This window comes from Ciona robusta, chromosome 4, assembly GCF_009617815.1.
Source record: "Ciona robusta chromosome 4, ASM961781v2".
In the NCBI taxonomy this organism is placed as follows: Eukaryota; Metazoa; Chordata; class Ascidiacea; order Phlebobranchia; family Cionidae; genus Ciona; species Ciona robusta.
In genome coordinates, this window is record NC_143238.1 from 2,095,758 (window position 1) to 2,114,858 (window position 19,101).

Genomic DNA, 19,101 nt, shown 5'->3' on the forward strand with positions numbered 1-19,101 from the left:
TCTGTTTTCTCGCCCTCTTTGGTAGTAAACGGAAATTTTTTTTAAAGAAGTATAAAAACTGTATCCTCACGACTCCCATAAATCGTTGTTAACTGTTTAAAACACGATTGGGATATTTGGATATTAGGTGCTAAAGATGTCCCGTCCTATTACATTACAAACAAAAAAGAAAGAAGAAAGACTAAGCCGCGCCTACGCAAAGTAGTAAATGTGGCATCAACGCACTCTGTGGCCGGTTTCGTCACACATCGCTTAGCGTCACTTGTTTGTTCACGTTCGGATTTATATTGTTCGACCTTTTGTGAGGAGCCCGGAGCACGGTTACGTGAAATACGACGAATCGTGGCATTCCGTGGCTCAAATTGTAATCGACACACAGAAACGGCTCATTGATTCTATTTAGCACACCTCGACAGCGGTTAGCATGCGTACCAGTTATGCAAAAATCGCACAGTTTCCGCTGCTGCGATCGTAAGCTCGTGGTATTTTTAAAACACCACATGAAAATAGCTGCCTTTACGAAAATAGCCGAGATCGGCAGTGAAAATTACTTCGGAACTGCAATAGCCCAAAACATCCAACTAAAATTCCTAGAGAACCGCAACGAGTGGGCGAACCCTTTTTACCTCCCAGTACCGCCTGTCGTTCGCATTTTTTCACGGAACGCAAGTTTCCGACGGTGGCCCAACTTAGCGCTAGGCGTTGATGATTGCGTATCTCGTTGGATAACTGTCTTCAAGCTACAGTAAGCCAGCAGCCGCAGCCTGAACGGCGACATTCTTACATAGTAGTACAAGTATACACCGCTTGACAGCGTAGAAAGGTATATAACAAGTCAAAGCAGATTGTACAGTTACCGCGTTAAACCATCGTTTTTTTTTGTGTTTGTCATGTAGCATAAATATATCTTCCATTGTTAAACATTGGGTGGGAGAGAGAGCTATACTAAACCGGTTAGGTCATCAAACTCGAGACAGGGACAGCTGTTCTTGTCAACAACTTTTAATAAATGTGTTATAGGGATTGCGGCTACTATGTCAGTTGTATTATGAGCTAACGGATATTTATAAATGTCGACTGCTTAGGAAGCTTTCTTCTTACTAGGTATTAGTTTGTGCCGCAGTAGGTAGTGGTACAGTTTGTTTGTATTGAATCCATGTACGGCAACGTTAGCGTATTTGTAAAGGTAATATACCTCAATTACATTACAGCATATGAAAGAGAGGATTTATACTTGAGGCGCGTACCTTTTGAACGACACGCTAAGAACTACTCTTAACCCTGGGGCTAGATATCGGCGTATTTAGCCGAAAGATAATCCCGACAAATTTATATGTAATTCTCAGTTGTAAACTGTAATCTTAAGCAGGGCTGCCGCTGCGACTGTCACACTATTGGATATATAACACTGTAAGCGTTGGTTTGAGAAAGTTTACTGTAGAACTGAGGCGGAAATGAAACGTAGAACTTGAAGGAATCAATAACCAAGAAACGCTTCACAATTTCAAACAAGTACAAACTATCCGTCATGGAGTTAACTTTTCTCTTCAGCATTGCTATGCTGTTCAGTTGTACTATGGGATATAATCTTGAAGGACGTTTACCTTTGTACAAAAGTGGTGGGACCAACAGTACATTTGGATTCAGCGTTGCTTTACATAAACTTTCCATTGACCCAGGGAGTAAGTCTACACCTACAATTACCCTCAAAAAATTAAATGGCCGATTTGCTTTAGGAAATATGAGACGATTTATATTGCGTTTTAACATTGGGTTTACACAGTGTATGTACACAGGTTCGCTGGAGAAAAGCTTGCTCGTGGTTGGTAGCCCTACAGCCGAAGCTTTGCCAAGTCAAACAAATGCTGTGAAACCTGGTGGGATATACCACTGCCCAGTTAGTACTAACTCTGAAGATTGTACCCGAATAGCCATGGATTTGGGTGAGTGATTTTCTTAGAGCGCCGCGAATTTTGGTAACTTTGGTTAATAAGACAATTACTTCTGCAGGCGAATCCAGTAGAACTAACAACAAAACTGGGCAGTGGCTGGGCGTCAGTCTTAAAAGCCAAGGTAAATCGTAACAATGGGCGCTTGGAACTAAAATCAACTTGCTGTATTTACTTCTCAGGTGCGGGGAAGTACCTGATAACGTGCGCCCATAGACACTCAATGAGATTGTATTCGAGAGTAAACGAAGTCGAAAGGCTCTGCGGGAAGTGTTTTCTTTTGAACGGTAAGTGCACAAAAAACGAGGATCTCGACCACACATGCTGTATCTCAAAAATGTTTTATTTGCAGGTACTGATGCGAACGGATTGACCGAAATCACACCGAGTGATGTAGACAACAGATTTATAGGTATACTGGACTGCTTTTATAGAAAGTTAAATGCGAAATCAAAGACTATAAACGTATATAGTAGGGTGGGGTAAGATGGGACATTTCCACGTCTCGTTTATCGGGACATTTAATAGTAAACAAGGAATGTTTACAGAATTAAATAATATAAAACATCGCCAGGAATTGTGGCATTTCGGTGCAAATGGTATCCCATATTACCCCACAGTACTATATGCATAAGCTATGTGTCCACAAGCCATACCTATAGTAGGGTGGGATAAGATGGGACACCTTTAGCGCATAATATCCAAATATCCTGATCTTGTTTTAAACAATTAACAATGGTTTATGGGAGTTGTGAGGTTATAGTTTTATAATCCTTTGAATGTTCTGTGTTTACTACCATATGGGGGGCGAGGTAATAGAACTAAAAGGTGTCCCATCTTTCCCCACCCTACTATATATTGGTAAATAAGTAATTGACGTATGGCACTATACATTAAAAGTAAAAAACATCATAACACAGTTAGATTGCCATCTTATCGCACAGTGAAGGCTTGTGCAGCTGACAATTTACTGGAATTGCCTTTACATGCCAAGGACACTTCAGGCAATTGAGGTGTACAGGCAAGCAGCATTGGGGCGATTGTGAAAATAAACAATAGTAATCAGTACTTGTACAAAGCAATCAATGGTCACAGAAGAACGAGTTCAGAAACAGTCGTTTTAATCCATTTGATCAGTCAAGACAGTTAAAGAAGTTAACATGGCCAAATAATAACAAATAAAAACGAATTCGTTTTTTCGGAGAGACAGATGTTATTGGAAGTTTAAGTGATCTACTAAATTCGTTAGATTCAGCAATAGTTAGCCGAGGCAGTACACTTACATTATTACACCCTAACTTTGCAGACTCACTATGTAAACGTGCTCCCGACCACGACGGTGCAGATTATGCCCAGGCTGGCACAAGTGCCGCCTTTGCCGGCGATAACGAATATCTGATCGGTAAATCACTCATGCCGCATCCCGACGAAGTATTCGTGTCGAAATGACTTGCCTAACAGTTAAAGTATTAGGCGTTATTTCACATTGACACTGAACACTTCGTTCGGATGCGAATCTGAGACATTAATTTCAGCTAAGAGTACATCAGTGTTAAATATACATTAATCTGTAGACGCTGTTTACCTCTTAGCTGAATTTAAATGTCCAACAACATAAACTACATTATGTTATCATAGGCTAATTATATTTTTTGTTCTTTTTCTAAACAAGCGTCTCCGTGCGACCAATTACAACGAGCGAATACGCTTTCCAAAAACAACTTGGGATATTCACAGAGTGGCGTTTCTTTGTCACTTATAGACAACGAATATTTGTTGGGTAACTTTATTCGCGTCCAAATAACCTCGTTTGCGCTTCCAATAACAACTTGCCAAGTGTGTTTTTGATGGTGTATGCTCTCTAGATTGTAACTGCACGAATCAAACACTTTAGCTGTAAAACTGGCATGCCCGCCTTTGTCATATAGACTTTATAGAGCATTGCTCCTGTACATGAATTTATGGTTATACGTGTATGGTGACTCATTACATATTTGACAGTGGTTTTAGCTTTGCGTTATACGTGTTACACCCGCGCGTACATTAAATCGATTACACACGAAGCGTACGTGACACATTTTATTTAGAAAAATGCAACTCCCAATTACGTTACCACAGATTCCGCGAATTTAACTTGGCAGCATTCGCGAAATTATATTTATCATATATAGAGTAGGTTGGAGTAAGATGGTTCTACATTTCACTCTCTTTCCCGTTGGTAGTAAACAAGGATATTTATAGAAATATACAAGTGTACCCTCACGAGTCTATTAGTGCGTTGTTAAATGTTAAAACACGATTAGAAAATTAGGATATCATGTGCTAACGGTAGACATCTTGCACCAGCAATAGACTCTTTCCTAGTTTTAGACAACACTTCTAAATTCTGACTATGCTTGCATTCGGCGTTTAACTTTCTATAACCCGGTTTGGTGCATGAGCTTTCGTTTTCCATATGGGTGTATTTTTATGCCGTATATACTAACATGTAGTTTGTTGTCAGACCGCATTAACAGCATGCGTTAGTGTATAGTTATTTTTTTATATAGTTAGGTCATTTCTTGTTTTTTTTATAAGACATATAGTAGGTGAAGGAAGATGGGACACCTTTTCATTCTATATTCGCCTAATTTGGTAGTAAACAAAGAACATTCAAAGAAATATTCAAAGAAAAATTGTTAATTGTTTAAAATCCGATCAGGATGTTTAAATATTTGCCATTAAATGTTGCTCGTCTTCCCCCAACACCCTACTATATTCATTTTTTTGTTATATTTTAGTGTTTTTAAGGTTATTGCGTCTTTATCCGCACGAAAAAAACTTCTGAGACATTTTCCTTTTAAGCGGCATTACATTTCCACTAGCGTATATAGATATCATTACAAACTGATGTAAAAATATAGGTGGACCTGGTATGTGGTCATGGACAGGCGGTATGTTTGATATCCAGATGGCAGATCTAGAAGCAACAGAAGCTTTGGATATTTTTACATCTTCTACGGCGATGTACGAGACGCTGGGCTGTTACAAAAACGAATTGGACCGCGGAAAAGTAAAATGCGACAAGTAAGCAAAACAAGTTTTGATTTTAAAACAGAAAAATCGTATTCGTTGTATCATCGGTAAAAACAATTAAAAATTATTCTTCGTCGTTTTAAAAAGTCTCATGGTGTCATACTCCGATAATGTCATATAGTAGGGTGGGGGAAGATGGGACACCTTTAGCACATAATATCCAGATATCCTGATCGTGTTTTAAACAATTAACAACGGTCTATGAGAGTCATGAGGACATAGTTTTATATTTCTTTGAATGTTCTTTCTTTACTACTAAATGGGACGAGAAAATAGAATTAAAAAGTGTCCCATCTCCCCCCCTCCTACTGTATATACTCAGAAATATAGCGTACTATCAGTGTCACGTACAAAAGTAACAAACCTTTACAGCTAAAAACTGACACCAACGCTACAATAAAACTTAGTTTATTTCTGTAAGATCGACCTATAATGATAGAACAAGGGATTAAAGAAAAATGCTAGGATTAAGAATTGAGATAAAGTGCGGGAAATAGTCTCGCAAAAAACAACAACAACAAGAACAACTGTTAGAGTAGTTAGACCATAAAGGACCTATATGACCACTTACGTGCTTAATTAGGACAAATTAGGACATTTGTTTCTATATTTTTGCTTCTTGCGTGGATTCTCCTGGAACTATTTCATCGAACTTCGCGAATAAGGTAGTCACGTTCTTTGGAAAATACTGTATAGCAACAAAATAGTTCTAGTTTCCCTATTAATGCTGTTTCAAAAATTTGTTGTGTTTTTAGTATTCCGTTGCGAAGAGACAGCTATTTGGGATTTTCAGTTGCATCAAGTAACGCAATTAAACCTGGAGAAACAACGTACGTGGCTGGGGCACCAAGGGGCAACTATACTGGTGCCATCGTAATGTATCGAAAAATAAGTAAGTATTTGTATGGCAGTTGTATTTTGGTATGACCGTATGGAAAAGTAAAACCAAAGGGCGGTTCAGATTTATAAAATAAAGGAATCATTTAAGTTAACACAGTTTTACTTTTAAAGTTCTTTTTATAACCTATAGCTTAAATTCACCCCAGAAGATAAATGTGATTTCCCATGTTGTAATAGATATATTTTGCATGCCTTCAATTAATTTCGTTTTTTTAAACTATGCAATTTTTGTGTATTTGTTTTTATAAAAGTATTTATTATATGTTTGTACTAAAATAGTCCAAAACCAACTAGTAAAGCAGCAAGGCTATAAAATTATAGATAAATATAGAGGGGTGGGGGGAGATGGGAAGCCTTTTAATTATATTTTCTCGTCCAATTTGGTAGTAAACAAAGAAAATGCAATTATAAAACCGTATTTTCACGACTTCCATAAACCGATGTTAATTTTTCAAAACCAAGATATTTGGATATTATGTGCTAAAGGTGTCCCATCTTCCCCCACCCTACTATATGTCCCATTTCTCGCTTAGGTAAATTACATGTTCGAGGGCTGTAGCGGGATAAACAAAAAAAATACAGGAGAAACATGTAGCCCATAATACTCACTTACACTGAATTTCTTTTTCAGGCGATGGTCTTTCGAAAAGTCTTGCACCTATACTAACGGATACAATACTTGGCGAATTTATTGGATCCGGATTTGGTTTTTCAGTGGCAACCATTGATGTGAATGGAGACGGTCTGGACGATTTATTAGTTGGAGCACCCCAGTATTACGAGTATTCGAACGAGGGAAAACACGGAGGCGCAGTCTACGTTTATATAAACCAACGTGGTGTAGCTTTCAGGTTTGATCGCTTGGTTAGGTTAATTGAATACAATACTGAAATATTAGTCTATATATAGTAGGGTGGGGGAAGACGAAATACCTTTAAGCACATAATATTCAAACATCCTGACCGGTTTTTAAACAATTATGAACGGTTCAAGAGGTCGGGAGGTTACGTTTTCATAATTCATTGAATGTTCCGACGAAATGGGACAAGAAAATAGAATGAAAATGTGTTCCATCTTTCCCCAACCTACTATAGCACTGTTGGATAAGATAGATATCGTTAGAACATAAACGTCCAATGTTTTATTATTATGTTTTTAATACTTTACAGTTTACAATGTTATTTTAGAGTCGCAATTATAGGATAAGGTTATATAAAAACGGGATATTTATTTTAAAGTTTGTATTACTGATTTAGTGTACTATACTACTATAAAGTAGTATTGGGACCTAAATTTAAAACCGATTTCTCGAACCGAAAAAATGTTCGTGTTGATACCGTATACTAACTCTTAATGCCATTATAAAAGTACAGCCTGTCGAATATCAGTCTTCTTTTATAATTTACTCGTTTATTTTTCTGCAGTCAAATCACACCGAAGAAATTGTTGGGATCACTGGACTCTTTCTTTGGTTATTCCATCGCTTCAGTTGGAGATATTGACCAAGATGGCTACATAGATTTCGCGGTCGGCGCTCCACAGGAAAAACCAAACGGAAAAGTCTACATTTTCCGAGGTACGTCTGTCGCTAACTACGAAATTTATATAGTAGGGCGGGGGAGATGGGACACATTTTTATTCTATTTTCTTGTCCTATTAGATAGTAAACAAGGAACATTCAAAAAAATTATAAAACCGTATCCTCACGACTGCCATATACCGCTGTTAATTGTTTAAAACACGATCAGGATGTTTGGATAATATGTGCTAAAGGTGCCCCGTATCCCCACACCCTACTATATCTAACAAAATACAAAAAGGTTATACGATACTATTTAAAAATATAAAAATGGCAAAAATTAAACAATATATAGTAATGTGGGGTAAGATGGCACACCTTTAGCACATAATTTCCAAATATCCTGATCGTGGTTTAAACAATTAATAACGGTCTGTACTGGGAATCAGGAGGATACGGTTTTATATTTCTTTAAACTACTAAATGGGACGAGAAAATAAAATAAAAAGGTGTCCCAAATTCCCCAAACCTATTATACTTAAACACGACCGCTAAAGCCAAAGCTTTTGAAACCGAAAAATAACTTAACCAAAATTTCCTATTCTCTTTTTATCGTATATACTTATAACAGTGCACAACACCTTTATGTCAACAAACCGTTTCCACCGCAGGTTCCGCCGACGGCAACGTAAAGCAGTCGCAGGTATTTAACGGAGCTAACTTTACCGATATCAAACCGGACGTCAAAGGCTTCGGCGTCTCATTGTCCGGTGCAGTGGATATTGACAATAATAAATATCCTGATCTTTTGGTCGGGACTTTATCCGACTATGTTGTGCTGCTACGGTAAGTTTAAAAAACAAATTATTTGACGAACGAGGTCCTGTAGGTTTTAGGTGATTGCGAATAAACTTTATTTTTTCGATAGAGGTTTTATGTAATGTGACAAAAATTATTCGGTTTAGTGAACAGAACTATTTTTTTTAATTTTTCGTATCGCCGGATTTAAGTTTATGCTGTTTTTAGACCGAGACCAGAATACATTCAGTTTAATTGTTTTATGTCACAATAAACTGTAGTTACAGAAGCCCTGATTTAAAAAAAACTGGCTGTTTGCCCATATAATGGTAAAATATAAAACATAGGCATTAAAAATGATTAAGCACCATTCGTTTAATGCATTGGTTCTTGTATGCTTTATCCTATGATTTTTATAATTTTAGTCATTTCGAAACGAAATTTCGCGATTCGAAACGAAATTGAAAACGTTTTTTTTTTTCGTTTAAAGGCAAACATGCATTAGTGACCATACCCTTTTAACAATGGTGCTGCTTATCAGTTTTATTCCTAATATGTAACATGGCGCTTATTTATTAAAAAAATTGTTACATTAGTTGTATTTAATACGACGGATGTGCTTGCTTTTCGGCAACGAGTTGTACAATGTCTGTTAGAGTACTACATTTAGCACAATTTTTCTTTCCCGTCAACTGATGTGGATTTTGATTGGTAGCTCATTTACCCTCTAAAAACGAGGAATTTACCCTAAGGAGTAAATTTACCCCAGTTTTAAAAACGCTGGTTTAATGTATTTGGTATAATACAAGCATATCTACGATCTAGGAGTAGCCGCAAAAGTTTACACAGGTGTCGATTAACACACCTTTTTACTTTGTGGCCGCAAACGCCTTGTGCTAACTTTTCCAAACGATGGCAGTGTACGTTTAATATATGTAGTATAGTAGGGCAGGGGAGATGGGGCGCATTTTCATTATATTTTCTCATTTCATTTGGTGGTAAACAAAAAACATTCAAAGAAATACAAGACCATATTGTCACGACTCCCATATAGACCGTAGTATGTTAATTGTTTAATAAAACACGATCAGGATATTTGGATATTATGTGCTAAAAGTGTCCCGTCTTACTATACACCTGTCTCTCCCATGTTTTACCGTAATTAACCGAATTAAGATATAAAGATTTTTTATTTCAAGAAAACTGCAAAAAATGTGGTTGCCTAAAGATTAGTGTACTAGACTCACTATTGCAGCATTAAAATTATATAGGCCTACAACTCGCTAAACTACCTGCCTATATCCGTATATCCTCTAATGTAAAACACTTTTTTTTCTAAAAGGTCAAGACCAGTTATCACAATCGAGTCAAGCCTTTCTGCAAGTCCCACTAGTTTGGATTTAAGAAATCCGAACTGCACACTTGGTTCAAAGACATATTCTTGCTTCGAGCTTCAGTTTTGTTTCAGGTACGTAATTTTGCTTTAAACTTGTAGTAAGGTGGGGTAAGATGGGACATGTTTTTATTATCTTTTCTTATCCAATTTAGTGGCAAATTTAGAACATTGACAGAATTATACAATCGTATCCTCGCGACCCTAAAACAGCGTTGTTAATTGTTAAAACCACAATTAGAAGATATTAAGTGCAAAAATTCGTTTTACCCCACTTCATTTTACCCCAAAAATTAATTTTACCCCACTATGTGAACGTGTATACACAAATGACCAATAACCACCTAGAAAATAAAACTAAATGCTAAGGCTTTAATAAAAGACTGGTTGTATGGCATAGATATAACTTTAGTCTGTATAATCGAATGTTTGGCCGATATTTTACATAAATTCAAATATTTTATTAAGCATTTCAGAAGTTTTACCACTTATCTAGAGCTGGTAAACTATCTGTAATCAACGAAGATATTGATTCTAAAGAGAATAACCAAATATTAAAACAATTTTTATTATATATTAGGGTGGGAGAAGATGGGACACCTTATCATTTTATTATTTTGTCCCATTTGGAAGTAAACAAAGAAAGTTATAATTACAAAAACGCATCTTTACGTCTTTCATTGACCGTTGTTAATTGTTTTAAACACGATCAGGAAATTTGGATATTATAACCCAAAAGTGTCCCATATTCCCCCACTCTACTTTATATACCGCTTTTTTTCCAGATACAATGCTCGACATAAGGAATACACGGAGATACTACCAATACATTATAGCATGACGTTGGACAGTGAGCTTCAGAAAGAACGAAAGGCTGCAAGAGTGGCATTCGCTTCTCCCCAAGGACCAAGCCTTATGAGTGACGTAGCCAATGTTCCAAGAGCCGGTAACTATTTTCGTAACTCATAATATATATACAGTATAGGATGGGGAGTATGGGACACCTTAAGCACATTATATCTAAATGTTCTGATCGTGTTTTAAACAATTAACAACGGTCTATGGAAATCGCCGAGGATACGGTTTTACAATTCTTTGAAAGTTCTTTGTTTACTACCAAATGGGACGATAAAATGGAATGAAATAGTGTCCTATCTTTCCCCCACACTTCTATATACATGCAGTTCAGGCAATGTATAATTATGGACTAATCAATACAGTAGACCATGCATTGCTTAAAATATGTATTAAGTAGGCCATGTTATACTATTTACCATATGTTTTGCTGGACATTACAGTATTCTTATACCAGCAGTAAGTTGCATACGTGGTAGCCTAACTTGTAAAAACTATGACAAAGTGGATAAATGAATCACCCGTTTCATTACCTTCAAAGTTTTCCTGTCAGGCACAGTTAGATAGATAATGTATTTAGGTGTTCAGCTTTTTAGTTGATACGTGACTATTCTTGACCATTCGGTACAGCATATGCTCGTCACATGCTATATTTTCTCATATAGTAGAGTAGGGGAAAATGGGACACCGGTTCATTTTATTTTCTCGTCTTATTTGGTAGGAAACAAAGAACATTTACAGAAGTATAAAATAGTATCATCACGACTCTTATAGACCGTTGTTAATTGCTTAAAAACCATCCGGATGTTTGAATATTATGGGCTAAAGGTGTCCCGCTTTTCCCTACCCTACTATCATTCTTTTGGGGGTAATGGGCCAAATCTGGCCTAAATCGTGTAGGTCCTCACGGACCTCACCCCTACAGGATCGAATACATCAATAGATAGCGAGATAGGCGTATTTTAGAAGTGAAATGTGATATCCAATAATAACACTTATATTTCAAAACTAGGTCAATGGTATTGTCCTGGTGGGAAGTACAAAGTTTTCTTCATCGGTTCTGAAGATCGTTTGCGACCAATCAAGATTGATTTTGGTAAGCACTGTGGAAATTGACCAAATTAATCGCCATTTATTTTTCCACATTGGCGAGGTCCTATACGGTGTCGCACACCAAGAAACCTGCGATTTACGCCAGAATCGTGTCTCTAGCGGTAGCTGTAACCATTTTACGACCTAATAAAATATAATAACCTTTTATGTCATAAATGGGTCATAAAAGTAGTTTAGCTGTATAGTTAAGTTTCCAACTAAATGCTCGTAAAAATAGCTTGGATTTGTAACCTTCATATATATAATAGGTACCATGGTTATTAACATTGCATATTACGGAAATCGCTTAATATTGTAAGTTTATTTTTTGATATGTATGGATGGCATATAACTTCGCATATATATCCTATTCATATTTAAGTCTATACATATCCTTTTTCTTATTAACAAATTGGACGATAAAAGAGAATGAAAAGGACCATCTTACCTCAACCTATAACATATTCCTATACGCTATATGGGCTTACCTCTGCAGGGTGAGGGGAAGATGGGACACCTTTTCGTTTAGTTTTCTCTTTTCATATGGTAGTAAACAAAGAACATTCAATGAATTATAAAACCGTATCCTCACGACTTCCACAGCCCGTTGTTAATTGTTTAAAACACAATCAGGCTATTTGGATATTATGTATTAAAGTTATCCCATCTTCCCCCACCCTACTATATCAGTATCGCGTTTTTAACATAACGCATCAGTATTCCTTTAAAGGTGAGATAACAGTATTACTTCATCACATTTTTAACCTGACATATCAGTATCCCTTTTTTTCACAACAGTATCACTTTTTCAGAGTTTAATCTTGCAAGTGAGATAAACGGTGTGAAAAGGGAGAGACCAGACCAACCAGTGTTCAACATGATCAATGACCCGATCATGGACGCCGATTTTCCGCATGCCCGAACTTCTGTGGTGAATCTTGCCAACAACTGTGGCGATGACGGTTGTCAGAGCAATCTCAAACTACGAGGTTCAATCCCCCCTGAAGTCGTGGTCGGTAAGTTAGTTGGTCAACCCATTCGCAAGTAATGGTTCCTTTCGGTGGCTGTAATACAGTTTCGTATATAGGTGTCTGTTCTACCGTTTCGTGTCTGTAATACCGATTTTTTTTCGGGTCATTTGAGATATATAGTACTGTGGGGTAAGTTAGATACTGTTAGGTTAAAACATAATATTAACAGAGCCCTTTTAGATCACGGTTATAGAATTGTGATTATATCCTTTTTTCCACCAAAATGGACATAAAAAGGGAATGAATACATGAACCATCTTACCCCAACCGACTATATATAAATTTTAAAAAGAAGAGTACACTTACCTTGCTTCTATAAGGAGACAATACATAATTCGTTTCTTTATAGTGCAGTTAATATGGTTGCAGGGTTCACGGTTAAATGTTTAACTCAGCACAGCATCGTCTCCACTTTGTATTTTAACCACACATTTAAAGAGCCATTAGTGACTATATATAGAATAAATGAATGTAACTTACTTTATCCACGCGTGGCCGGAAAACGACAGTCTTTATAACACGGGTGTTCATGTACTTCGTGCCAGCTTAAGAGTTACCACGTATGTTGCTCTGTGGGTTATTATTTTTTAGGATTTTTTTTTCATGTATGTCTGATAATTTGGACAACCAATTAGTGACTACTGGGTTGGAGCAATTGCCTTTAAGTGTCTTGCCCAAGGACGCATATACGCCCACAATGGTAGCAGCGACGAGGCTTGACCCCAGTGAAACTCAAACTAGATTATTGTAACTATCTTTAAAACTTAACCACGTTTTATTCGCTCACACCTTTGCGCTTCCATTGCCTCGAACAATTGCTAGTAATTTAATGTTTTCTGTGCAGGTCGAGACAGCAAAATGCTTCTTTCTCTCAATGTAACCAACGACGGTGAAGAGGCTCATCAAGCTGTTGTATCAGCTAAGCTCCCTGCTTGGGTTTACTACGATAACTACACAGTAACTAGATCCTCTGGAGCCGAGATAGTGTGCACTACATCCGACATAGGTACAACGACTGCCATTTTGTTGAAAATTTTCTTCGTTGTAATAATTTACTTCGCTACTGTATTAGAAGAGATATAAAAAACATAATTTTTACATTTTTAAACTCAATATATTTTCACTGACGTTTCCATTTCTTCTGCAGGCGGTTCTACATTTGTTGTTTGCACTCTTGGGAATCCGTATGTTGAAGGCAGTGCAGATACCATTGATATATTGTTAGACGTTCAACAACTAACTGCTGACACCAAACAGGTTTGAATCGTTAACTGAATACATAGCTCATAAGCTATATTGTTTATTTCATTACACTTTTTTCAATATAGAGTGTTTAAATGACTGTCGTTTTGCTTTTAACTCCCTTCTCTTTGTTATTTTCAATAATTCGATCTTCGCTATAGTTTTCAAAGAGATAATACTTGGATTTTCGCTATCAAAAAATAGTTTGATCTTCGCTTTTCCGAGAGATAAGTAAAAATTATTTCTTGTTTTATAGATTGTGATTGAGGTGACAGGATCAACTACAAGCATAAACCCGGAAATCCCACCCACCCCACTCTATTCCGACGTTATAATTCAAATGATGCTATCTCTATCCGGCTACGGCAAGCCTCAGCAGGTATACATACGATTTCCAGAATCTTTTACTGGGAGGTAGAAGTGGCTGAATAACGTTTTAAAGACCTGGTGCTGCGAAAACGTATAACATCAGAAAAAAAACAAAGTTACTGTATTTCTTTACACAAGAATCGTTTAACGCTATGAGAACCAGATCAGGGCCAGATTTGCAGAATTTATTGAATTTGCGGAGTTTACGGTTAAATAACTTTATGTTTTTTTTCTAAAAAGGTTCGTTACGTCAATGCTCCAATAAAAGGAGAGTCGGCAATTCATTATACGAACGAGATTGGACCGTTTGTTGAATATACGTTCACGGTGAAAAATGACGGTAAATACCATTGCATATAGATATACTGTTTTACAAAGCATGGTCTTTAAACACATTTCCTGTGTACAAGTAAAATAAAAAGGAAGACCTTTTGGGGCAGTCATGCTTTTTTTAATTTAGCAGCCATGTGTTTGCTGTATTGGATACCGGCAGGCAGTTGGACAGTCGTCCTCGGTTTAAACGTATATCCCCAAAAAATATTCACCCACAAAGTAACATACATGGTAACTCAAAAGCTGGCACGAGGTGTTAAACTCGTGTGATAACGACTGTCGTTTTCCGGCCACGCGAGGGTAAAGTAAGTTAAATTCATATACCATTAAGCCTAACCGGTAATCTGTTTTAAATATTTTACAAATTTTTATCGAAATTATTAAAATAATGCTATATTTTGTTACTTCTGCTACCAGGCATAATGTAAATAACAATCGTTTAGCAGCTCATCTATATAAGTAGGGTGGGAAAAGTCAAAGAATTATAAAACTATATCTTCACGACTTCCATATACCGTTATTAATTGTTTAAAACACAATCAGAATATTTAAATATTATCTGCTGAAGGTGTCCCATCTCCTCCACCCTACTATATAAAAACTTCGTATATTTCCGCGGTTTCACCAAAAACATTCCCCGATGAAGTCTTTTTGAATGGCAGATGAAACGTCGGAAAAAGACGTTTTTATACCAGATGAGCCGCTAAACCATTATCTTATTCTTATAGGACTACAGCTGGCAAACGGAGTTCGTCTTATAGTGGATTTCCCTATTGAAATCAATAACGGTAAATGGTTAATGTACCTTGTATCTGCCCATGTTCGATCTGGAGGTTTACAAATAGTTGGAGAATGTGAACAACAGTACCAAAACACTTTACATTTCAAATTACCTGTCACTGCGTCCGTCAGCGCAGCCAGGAGGACAAAACGGGAGGTTAGTAAACTGGAAACAGTTTTTACATATATTACGTTGGGGTAACATAGGACACTTAATTTTTTTAACGTCTCATTTGGAAGTCATCCCATTATAGGTACAATGTTTCAAAAGTAGTAACCAGAATAACTAAAAGACAAAAAAAAGGCAAAATGTGGTGTTTCTGTTTATATACAGCATGAAAAAATCTTAAAATAAATTCGTATCATGTGTTAAGATTTTTTTAATACTTACTGTGAAAAATGTTTTATAAAATATAAAAATATACAAAAAAATAGTTTGTATTACGATGTACACGAAATTCATTTTACCAGGCAAAAGCTTCAAGTTTGTATGAACCACGTCGCTTATCATCAACGCAGAGTGGTTCGAATTTCGTGACACTTGACTGTCATGGAGATACTGCGAGATGCGTGAAAATCGGCTGCACCTTAGATCCTATACAACCAGGGTCAACGACATCGGTTAACTTGCAAGTATGAAATACCGAAGTGTATAAGTAAACGAATGGCATTATTTCTCTTTCATGGAAGTGCAGCGACAGTAGTTATAAAATGGGTGTTCTATTTCACACACCTCATGCTCACGAGTCTCCACCTATGTAACTTTATGTTTGATTGATTTTCTGCTTATTATTTTCTTGCTGTATGGCTGAACAATAAACGTAAAGTGTCCTTTCAAAAAATACACACGCCAACAATAATACCAGACTTGTCAATCTGATTCGTTAAAATTGTACCATAGGAAAATAACTGTATCAATACCTGTATAAACGTTGTTTATACAATATATTAATATGTGTTGTAAATAACTATATATTAATGTAAATAACTCTATAAATACATTTCACAGGCCAGGTTGTGGAACAACACTTTCCTGGAGGAGTTTGTTGACATCGACTTAGTGAACGTTGCAGCTTCAGCTACAGTTTCTAACATTGATAGCAACGTTCGAATCACTGGTTCGCCCACCCACGAGGTAATATAGTAGGGTGGAAAAGATTGGACACTTTTTTATTCTAATTTTTCGTCCCATTTGGTAGCAAACAAAGAACACTCAATTAGGAATTATAAAACCGTATCCTCACAACTCCTATAGAGTTATGGACCTTGTTAATTGGTTAAAACATGATAGGAATATTTGAATAGTATGTGCTAAAAGTATCCCATCTTACCTCCCAGTACTATTGTAAGTTGACTACCCGAGCCTAGCCATACCTATATACCTCTGTTGTTAGAATGTTGTACAGAAATTTGAACTTATTAGTGTGATATTTTATAATTTAAATTTACTAGTATATAAGAAGTAGTCTGTCATAAATGGATTCAATTAAAAAAATGTGTGCCCAAACAAAAGTATAACAGGGGCGAGATGGGACACCTTTTCATTCTATTTTTTGTCTCATTTAAAAACTCAAAGAATTATAAAAAAACGTATCCTCGACCCCACGACTCCCATAGACCGTTGTTAATTCTTAAAACACGATCAAGATATTTGGATATAATGTTGTAAAGGTGTCCCATCTTTCCACAACCTACTATATTGAGAATCAAAGCGCGCCGTGGCCCTGTAAGTTACAGTGTACCATAAGCGTATTTTCTAAAAGTGTGGCAGGGTGTAAAATAGTAAGCCAGCGTCGTTACTGGAAGGATCCACCATATATAGTACCGTGGTGGAAGATGGGATACCTTTAACACATAATATCCAAATATCCTGATCGTGTTTTAACAATTAACAAAGGTCTATGGAAGTCGTGAGGATACGGTTTTATATTTCTTTAAATGTTCTTTGTTTACTACCAAATGGGACAAGAAACAGAATGAAAAGGTGTCCCATTTCCCCACCCTATTATATATTAAACTAACTTACAACTTCCGATAAAAAAACTTGTTCTAAAAGTTTAATTTCTAAAATAATTAAAATATTTTTTTGCCAGGCACTTACTACAGTGGATCACGCGTATTTTGAAGTGTCAGTCAAGTCTTCGTTCCCATGGTGGTACATCCTTATCGGCATCCTAATTGCTCTCATCATTTACATTATTATCATTTACCTTCTAATCAAATGCGGATTTTTCAAGCGGAAGAAGTAAGTAAAAAAATATTATGGTTGCTTTTACATAGAATTTGTTGGAAATTTTGGTGAGAAACTTTTAAGGAGCACGTTTTTTTACACTATTTAGTTTTTATATTTGGTAGGTTAGGGTAAAATGGAACACCTTTACATTATATTTTCTCGTCTAATTTGATGGTAAACAAAGAATTTTAAAAAATAATAAAAAATATATATCGTTACGGGTCCCACAGAGCGTTGTTATTTGTTTAAAACACAATCAGGATATTTAGATAGTATGTGCTAAAGGTGTCTTATCTTACCCCACAGAACTAAATGTGCTAAAGGTGTCCTATCTTACCCCATGTGTATCGTTTTCTCTGTGGGATATCTACAACAAAAACTGTGACTTGTATTAATTCATGCCACGTTTTTTTTTTACTTTTAAGATATAAGATTTTAGTTTGGGTAAAACTACGATTTTAGTTGGTTATAATTAGATTTTATAAGAATAAGATTTTAGTTTGGTTGAAACTATAAGAACCACAAAGGAAACTACTAGCATATATAGGTAGTGACTTTGATTTCATTTTAAATGTAAAATTGTTGATATCTTCCCCCCCCCCAAAAAAAAGCAATTTTAAAAGTAAAATAATGTAAAATCTATGATACCATTATAATACTGAATCATTTTTAATATAGAGTGGGGAAAGATAGGACACCTTTTCATTCTATTTTCTCGCTCCATTTAGTAGTAAACAAAGAACGGTCAAATAGTTATAAAGTCATGCCCTCATGACTCTCATAGACCATTGTTAATTGTTTAAAACACGGTCAGGATATTTGGATAATATGTGCTAAAGATATTTCGTCCAACCCTACAATACTATATATAACACATTATTTCTGTCTAAAATCTAAATAATTAAAATATTACAAAGGTACCCCAGAAATCAACATCATGCGCAAGACGACAACGGTGCTGCAGTGGCTGAAGAAGAAAAGGAACCAACGAACAGAGAAACGGCAACGTGATATCGCCGTGTGTATGGGATTATATAGGTTATTGGGGGCATTGCTTGACTCGTATTTTAAACACATGTGAATGTGGTCCTTTATTACAGCCGCATGAGATAACATGTTGATGTTCGTGATAGAATACTATTACACCGATGTTTTAAATTTATCAAACTTTGTCAACATTTTCAATTAATGACCGCGAACGGCACTTATTCAATCATTTCAACTGAGTTTTTTTTACTTAAATTGAATATATTATTTAACCGCTTTAAAGTAAAGTATATATGGTCGTTTTTAAAACGTTTCTTTTGCATGCTTGGAAAGTATTTTACAATTTTAAAAAAACTTAGAAATGAAATTTTGTTTGGAGCATCTTTTTGTACGTAACTAACATAAAATTGAAATAAAAATTGGTAACACCTGTGACTTTTGATTTAAACATGCTGGTGCAAGTCGTGCGCATTCTTTTGTTTCGTCAAGGAGTGTCTATGAAGTAAAATTACTGATAAGATGTTTTAGTAAGTTTGACTGTGTAT

At 36.1% G+C, this 19,101-nt stretch overlaps 1 protein-coding gene and 1 long non-coding RNA gene across 3 annotated transcripts; one reads left to right on the forward strand and one right to left on the reverse strand.

The window, feature by feature from the left end:
* Window positions 1-1,339: 1,339 nt before the first annotated feature.
* On the forward strand, window positions 1,340-18,991 carry LOC149736517 (integrin alpha-6-like). Of its 2 annotated transcripts, none has more exons than XM_089876700.1 (24): window positions 1,340-1,682; window positions 1,797-1,943; window positions 2,011-2,073; window positions 2,132-2,236; window positions 2,302-2,361; window positions 3,256-3,351; window positions 4,853-5,015; window positions 5,780-5,916; window positions 6,556-6,775; window positions 7,349-7,500; window positions 8,115-8,289; window positions 9,584-9,709; window positions 10,420-10,580; window positions 11,502-11,585; window positions 12,394-12,597; window positions 13,457-13,618; window positions 13,760-13,869; window positions 14,111-14,233; window positions 14,464-14,563; window positions 15,285-15,493; window positions 15,808-15,969; window positions 16,346-16,471; window positions 17,430-17,581; window positions 18,487-18,991. In XM_089876700.1, the coding sequence occupies exons 1-24, from the start codon at window positions 1,529-1,531 to the stop codon at window positions 18,578-18,580; spliced, it is 3,285 nt and encodes a 1,094-aa protein (XP_089732826.1). In that variant the 5' UTR covers window positions 1,340-1,528; the 3' UTR covers window positions 18,581-18,991. The 2 variants fall into 2 exon arrangements, with proteins under 2 accessions (XP_089732826.1, XP_089732825.1); XM_089876699.1 differs by lacking the exon at window positions 3,256-3,351 and adding an exon at window positions 3,622-3,729 and having other exon boundaries at window positions 1,341-1,682.
* LOC149736518 (uncharacterized) lies at window positions 12,394-13,460 on the reverse strand. The gene is made up of 2 exons (XR_016384912.1): window positions 12,919-13,460; window positions 12,394-12,645 (listed from the first exon to the last, which is right to left on the reverse strand). It is a non-coding gene; the product is annotated as an uncharacterized LOC149736518 (long non-coding RNA).
* Window positions 18,992-19,101: the final 110 nt, after the last annotated feature.